General features: G+C 37.7%; 1 protein-coding gene across 7 annotated transcripts in view; it reads right to left on the bottom strand.

Moving 5' to 3' along the window:
• Nucleotides 1-1,570: 1,570 nt before the first annotated feature.
• Rars2 (arginyl-tRNA synthetase 2, mitochondrial) overlaps nucleotides 1,571-6,486 on the bottom strand; it is a 74,884-nt gene continuing 69,968 nt past the window's right edge. For 4 of the 7 annotated variants that reach the window (XM_087188031.1, XM_004860233.3, XM_021240783.2 and 1 more), the window contains 6 exons: nucleotides 5,889-5,956; nucleotides 5,695-5,804; nucleotides 5,195-5,290; nucleotides 3,695-3,769; nucleotides 2,131-2,194; nucleotides 1,571-1,696 (listed from right to left, as the gene is read on the bottom strand). In XM_087188031.1, the coding sequence (XP_087044157.1) occupies nucleotides 1,610-1,696; nucleotides 2,131-2,194; nucleotides 3,695-3,769; nucleotides 5,195-5,290; nucleotides 5,695-5,804; nucleotides 5,889-5,956 (500 nt within the window). In that variant the 3' untranslated portion in view covers nucleotides 1,571-1,609. The remainder of the gene's footprint in view (nucleotides 1,697-2,130; nucleotides 2,195-3,694; nucleotides 3,770-5,194; nucleotides 5,291-5,694; nucleotides 5,805-5,888; nucleotides 5,957-6,486) is intronic. The other 3 variants (XM_004860234.3, XM_021240782.2, XM_013077963.3) reach the window with 3 other exon arrangements.

Raw genomic sequence — 6,486 nt, 5'->3', positions numbered from 1 at the left:
ACCATTAAGATAATGCAAAAATGTAAAAAAACAAAATGTGGATTTTTTTCTATATGTGGAACTGCCTAGAGTAAGGTTATTTGCAAGTAACAGCTATAACCCAAGTCTGACAAGCCTTAACTCCCATCCCCTAAAAGGAATTTATAGGAAGGACTACAATCAGGGATATAGGGTTCTCAATTTTAGGAATTAGCGAACAGACTTTTTAGGGGGCTGCTTTGGTGCCCTTTGGTAGTGGCTGTAACCATTACAATCTTGTATCATCTTCTCAAGGTTAATACTCAGGAGATTACCATTTTTCTTGGAAGGAGAAAGATTCCTAAAAGAGCGATATTGGATATGTTTATTTTTATTCAGTGACTGGTTTGTGCTAAGGGAATTTTAATGCTACTTTAAGCAGAAAATTAGCAATCTGGAAGCCAATTCACTTAAAATGGAGACGTGGATGTATCTTTTTGAGGACTAGGAAGATAAACACATTTGCCAATATAAAACAATGTTTATTCCAACTGAAGAAGCTTTGGTTCATGCTAAGTCGGCTCTGTCTTCTTAAAAACAGATGTTCACTGGTATTTAAAAGGCTTTTTCTTTCTTTTTTTTTATAGTGGTAGATATCAAATCCAAGGCCTTACATATGACAGGCAAGTTCTGTACTACTGAACCACACTCCTAACCCCTAGAAGACTTCTATTAGCAACATTTATAAGAAATTACAGACCTGAATAGAACTGCTGGCAGAGGAGGATGGCTGTAGTGATACAACGTAGCATATCCTACTCATCTTACCTAATTGATTTTATGTTATCAAATCAAGTCACACAAAATATACTTTACCCACACAAACACATGGAAGAAATGTTTAAACTCCAAATTATGGTTTAGCTACTACATTTTATAAAAAGATCCTAACAATGTCTCTACAAGTAATTTCTTGTAATTAAAATGTATCCAGTCCCTGAGTTCACATAGTAAGTTACCAGCATATATCAACTAAAAGGTAAGCATGAAGTATGCTCTCTGGGAGTAGTTATTAACCATATTGTCAAAAAACATGTTTACCTTTAGTGTCTATTTGTTCAAAACTAGCCATGACTTTTAAAAAATTAGGATCTGTCCCGTCTCAACTATTTGATGAAAACATCAGATCATCTCTGTTATAAGGATAGTTTCTTGGAGAATGACACAGTAAGAAACCTCAAACCAGAGTTTATATTGTCATCCTTTACCTGCATTATACCATAATTTTTTGAATTTAAAAAGACTTAAGTTTACAAATATGTAATTAAGTACCTTTTGGCCATAAAACTCACATGACTTGTAAGCAGAAAGATTAAGCAAGCTGGGTGTGATGGTGTGCACCTGTACTTTTAGCTACTCAGGAGGCTGAGGAAAAAGGATTTCTTGTGCCCAGGAGTTTGAGGCCAGCCTGAGTAACAAAGGTAACACAGACTGTTTCAATAAAACAAAAACCAAAAAGGATTAATAAGTCACTTAAACTCAGTAAAATATACTAGCACAAAATAATAGTTTGTATTATAATCTGAACAGCAAAGCACCTATAAACAAGTAATTGAATTTACTTAGCATTTTAATCTCTTTCAATAAGAAATCACATTCTACATACAGGTGTTATTCCAAGAAGTTTCATTCCATTGGCTAGGACATAACGGACAGCTTTGAAAAGATGAAGTCTGGCCTACAAAACAAATCAAAAGAATGATTAAACGTTCAGTAACATGCTAGTTTGTGTAAATAAGAATGGTTTTAGAATTCCAACTTTCTTGTAATTTAAAGTAGAAATAATATCTCAAGTTGCCCTAGAGTTTATTATAGGCCAGGAAAGGTATTCATCACTTTTTATAGTAAGACTAGTATAAAAGGGGTTGTGGAATGGGAGAGAGGAACAGTTTATCACTATAATACCTGATGCAGGAAGATAGATTTCAGTCTGGTATTTTGGGAAGAATACAAACATGTATTGTTACAGCCCAGGTCTAATTATTATCTGAGTCAGAAAGTGTTGAACAAGAGAATGTTGTTTTAGATAAATTTACAAGACTGATGGGAATATTCTGTAAAAGTAGTTTTGAGCTGTTAAATATTACAGAGAAGACATTCAGCATAACGTACCCCAGCCACTTCAGGAGGACTATCTTTTATTTGGAGTGTTTTATGTGCCACAGCTGCAAGATGACTGAAACAGGAAGGGAGAATCATGGTGGGGACCAGCAGTAATTTCCTGTTGTAACATATGAACTTGATACATAACCCTACCTCCTCAACTTTTTTTTTTTTGGTACCGGGGATTGAATTTAGGACCTTGCGCTTGGGAGGCAGTCGGCAGCACCATTGAGCAAAGTCTCCAGCCCCCCTGACCTCCTTAACTTTAAGTCCAGAACCACTGAAGGAAGTATACAAAACTGTGAAGTTGAGACTGTTATTCACTGCCTTTTAGGTAATAAGACAAAATACACTAAACTGAAACTTTAGGTTTTGGTGCTGGTTCTGCAGATTCTTAAGATTATGATTTCATTGTTAGCAAGTATAGAATATTCCTCTCTAACAATTCATTTGTCCTTATTTAGACAGCATTTAAAAGTATAGCATGGCATGGTGAGGAGGTACGATATGAACTAGTTATCAATTCACTCCACATACACACTAGGCATTCTTTAAAGTGCCTTCTTTGTTTAGGTATGGCAGCAAGTAGAACAACATGTGAGTGAAATAGGACATTCATTTAATGATTAAGTGACATTTCTTAAGATTTTCTGGTGTTTTCACTTCTCTGTGTCTAAGTAGAACTTGAAGAAAAAAATCATGTATCTGAGAGAGGCAGGGTAAAAAACATAACAAGCCAGGCCTGGTGACACATGCCTATAGTGCCAACACTGGGAGGCTGAGCCGGGAGGATTGTAAGTGAGCCTAGCCTGGGCAAGTTAGTGGCTTAGCAAGACTTCATTTCAAAAATAAAAAGAGCTGGGGATGTAGCTCAGTGTGAAGGTCCTGGGCACAGTGCCCAGTGCCAAAAAAAAATGTTTGATTTTAGTAAAACTTGAGTAAAAGCAACATTTCCTGTCTTAAATAGCTTTATGGGAAGATAAAACCGTTTCTACATAAGAGTAGGCTAAACTATTAAAAGCTAAAACTATAAAATTTCTACTAAAGTGACACTGATTCACTTCCCCATTCCCTTTCTACCCTTTGCTGACTGACTGTTCTGTTTCTGCTAAGAACTCTTCTATGGACTCCACTGCCCTGAAAAGTAGTCTAACTGGCAAAAAAGCCCATATCCGTGTCCTTTCTCATTCCCTCCCAGGACTATGCTTCCTCCTTCCCAGCTGCTTGCTTCTGATTATTATCTGTTTTCCTCTGAGCAGCTCTCTCTAGTCCTGTCAGGCTACACTGGGCTGATGTCATCTCTTACGTTCACTCTGTCACAGTTCATGTGCACTGTGCTTGACTTCTATGTCATTGTTGGTTCCTGGTCACTCGATTATAGTTAATACCTTACATCACTGAATTAATAAATAAAAATTACTAATTGGCCAAGATGAAACAATCCCTATAATTTAAAGCACATTAATTTTTAGGACAAGGGACTTGTTTATGGGAAAACTTTGAATTAAAAAAAGATTTCTTGTCGGCTCTGGTATCAAATTAATACCTGAAAATAGGAAAATTATAAAAGTACCTTAGAGTTAGCATGTAACTAACAATGTGCCTGGGTTGAAGGTCCTGAGATGATCTATAAAGCACCTCATCAAACCTAAAAGAAAGATTAGAAGCAGCTGGCAGAGAGATGTTCACACTTTACAATAAGCTAAGATGTTAAAACACCTTGGATGTGAGACTGACATCACAAAGAGTAGAAGTCATATGAAAAAGGACCTGTGTATATCTGAAAGCAATTACGTAGTTTTCTTTCTTACAAATTCCTTGATGGCAGGAACTTTCTAAATTATCTTAATATCCCATAGTCCAGAGCAAAGACTTAAATCATGGCTCTTAAAACGAATGTACAAAGCCGGTAGCCATGTTAAGAAACGTAATCTATAAACCAATAAAGCCCCTTCAAGGCTAAGAAAATCAGGTTGGTTTATTTTCCCCTTCTAATTAGCTATCTGTGAGTAAATGTTTCTGATGCCTAGAAAGAACCACTGACTGCTGTGCAGCAGTCAGAGAAAACTGCCTTGTTTATAACCACCTGCATCCCTTCTGGACACTAATTTACTGACAAGCCTTCACCAACACTTATGTGAACAAAACCTCTGGTCTCTTGCCCAATATGAAAGCATCATACCGAAGGATGTACTGTATTTGAGACCATGAGGCAAGTGAGGGATTCTCTGGGAAGCTGCTCAAAGGCAGGGATTTTCCTTCACTTATCACAAGTGAGATGTTCTTTTCCAACCAAAAGGTGTGCCTTTACCAGGTGTTATGGTTTGGGTCTAGATGTCCCCTCAAAGCCTCATGTGGTCATAGGCTTGATCTAGAGTGTGTGAAGCTGGAATTGATTCATGATGCAATTGTAGGCTCAAGGACACTAGGATTAAGGGTGTGAGTGGTACCCACCCTGAGTAGTCTGAATAAGATAAAAGGGGCAGGGAGATGCTGTTAACTTTCTAGTTGCCTTTGCTGCCTTGTATGCACCATGTTGTTTCTGCTCTGCATACCTGTTTGCCATCCCTGCCTTGGAGCTGGCTAATTATGAACTGAAACCTCTACAAACTGTAAGCCAAATAAACCCCTTCCCCTCTAACTTTTTTTTTTTTTTTTTGGTACCAGAGATCGAACTCAGGTCCTTGTGCTTGGACGGCACGTGGCGAAACCACTGAGCTAAATCCCCGGCCCCTTCCCCTCTAAGTTTGAGTGTCAGGTATTTTGTCTCAGCAACAAAAGAAAAGTAACTAACACACCAGGCTTTATCTTCCCAGACAATGGAGTAGAGTATGCTAGACATCTGCATAATTCAATGGTGACAGTATTTTTAAGACTTAAAGACTGACTTTGAGTATTGGCTTAATATGTGCACTTCCAAAAGGCACTTTCCCAAAAGGCAGACACTTTAGGACATATCTTTAGGAAAGATCTAGATTCTAGAGGTAGGAGGCAGCCCCTGGCCAGCAAAGCTAACCAACCAATAAATCAGTACGCGTGAAGCAGACTTGGTAGTAACAGAAAAACTCCATACCTGAGAAGATGCTGGAGAACTGAAACAGACTGTGGCTCTTGTAAACAAGCAGTGTTGAAGTCATTCAGATAACCGCATCCAAAAGTCTCTTCCAAACTGTCAGTAAAAACCGAAGTCATACAGAGGCACATAGTTGCAGGTGATGAACATTACCTCATAATATACAGTCTTGGTCTCCTTAATATAAATCTGGACTTTGATGCCAAGTGTTGTGCCTGAGTCCTCAATTTTTCCTAAATTTTTTTTCTTTATAAAATATAGGTAACAGGACTGGCAGGATTATTCTGAGGACTAAATAAGGTAATATACATAAAAGCATTTCTTACTTAAGTAAATAAATACTTTAAAACCACAATAGGAAATTTGTGCTTTTTTAAGTTTTGAAAAGGAGATGTTGAAGAACCCCGGAAAACAGGGCCTGCCATTTGTCTTAGGAACACACCAACCACATCCCAGTCTACAGAAGAATAGCAGCATATTTCCCTGCAGCCTATTCTCACCTGTGGAGGCGGGCATGTGTGTACTGTAGGAAGACTCCTGTGTCCCCGCGACTCTGGAAAACACGATCCCAGCTGAACTGATAGTCAGATAAGAGCAAACCTCTGAAGTCCTAAAATGACAGAGTAAATCTTCAGTCCTGGGATTTGTTCTTCTACCAGACAAAAAAATTTCATAAAAAGGAGTCTTAACAGACCTGAATAATAAGTGCCGCAAGCCCGACCCTCTCTGCAGTTTCCTGTGGGTTCTCAAGTTCTTTGGTTGCTGAAACAGATAAAGGCAGCTATATTTTAAACTGCATGACACTGTGCCAAATCACAGATCAAAGTGGAGACAAAAATCTGCCAAAAATATGTGTTGACAAGAACAAACAAGTTCAAAGTTTGCACTTTACTTCACTAATTTAGGTGAATTTATGTGCTAAAATGCATTGACCCTGCTTACATTAAAGGGAAGAAATATAAATTTATTTTTCTTACAAGTATTCCTTGTTAAGACATTAGATATAGCTGACACCTATTTTTTCAAGGATGAAGGTTAAACAAAGACATGAACTTGAAACTTATATCCAATTTATAACACAGGACTCTCACATGATGACTCAGATTACAGAAGGATGACACCAAAGCTATCTATGAAAAGAACACCAAGGTTATATGAATTCAGGTTAATAAAGTGAATAAGTGTGCAGTACATCTAAAAACTCTGGCACCTAAAATTAATGAAAGTTACTTGACGCACTGACAGTTCAGTGGGGGAACAGTTATAACAAATCACACTGCCCAAAAGCAAAA

The sequence above is a fragment of the Heterocephalus glaber genome, unplaced genomic scaffold, assembly GCF_053883595.1.
Source record: "Heterocephalus glaber isolate CG9 unplaced genomic scaffold, H.glaber_assembly_v1.0 deba00001523, whole genome shotgun sequence".
NCBI classification, from domain to species: Eukaryota; Metazoa; Chordata; class Mammalia; order Rodentia; family Bathyergidae; genus Heterocephalus; species Heterocephalus glaber.
Note: the sequence above shows the minus strand (reverse complement) of the source record. Positions and strands in the feature narration are given on the sequence as shown.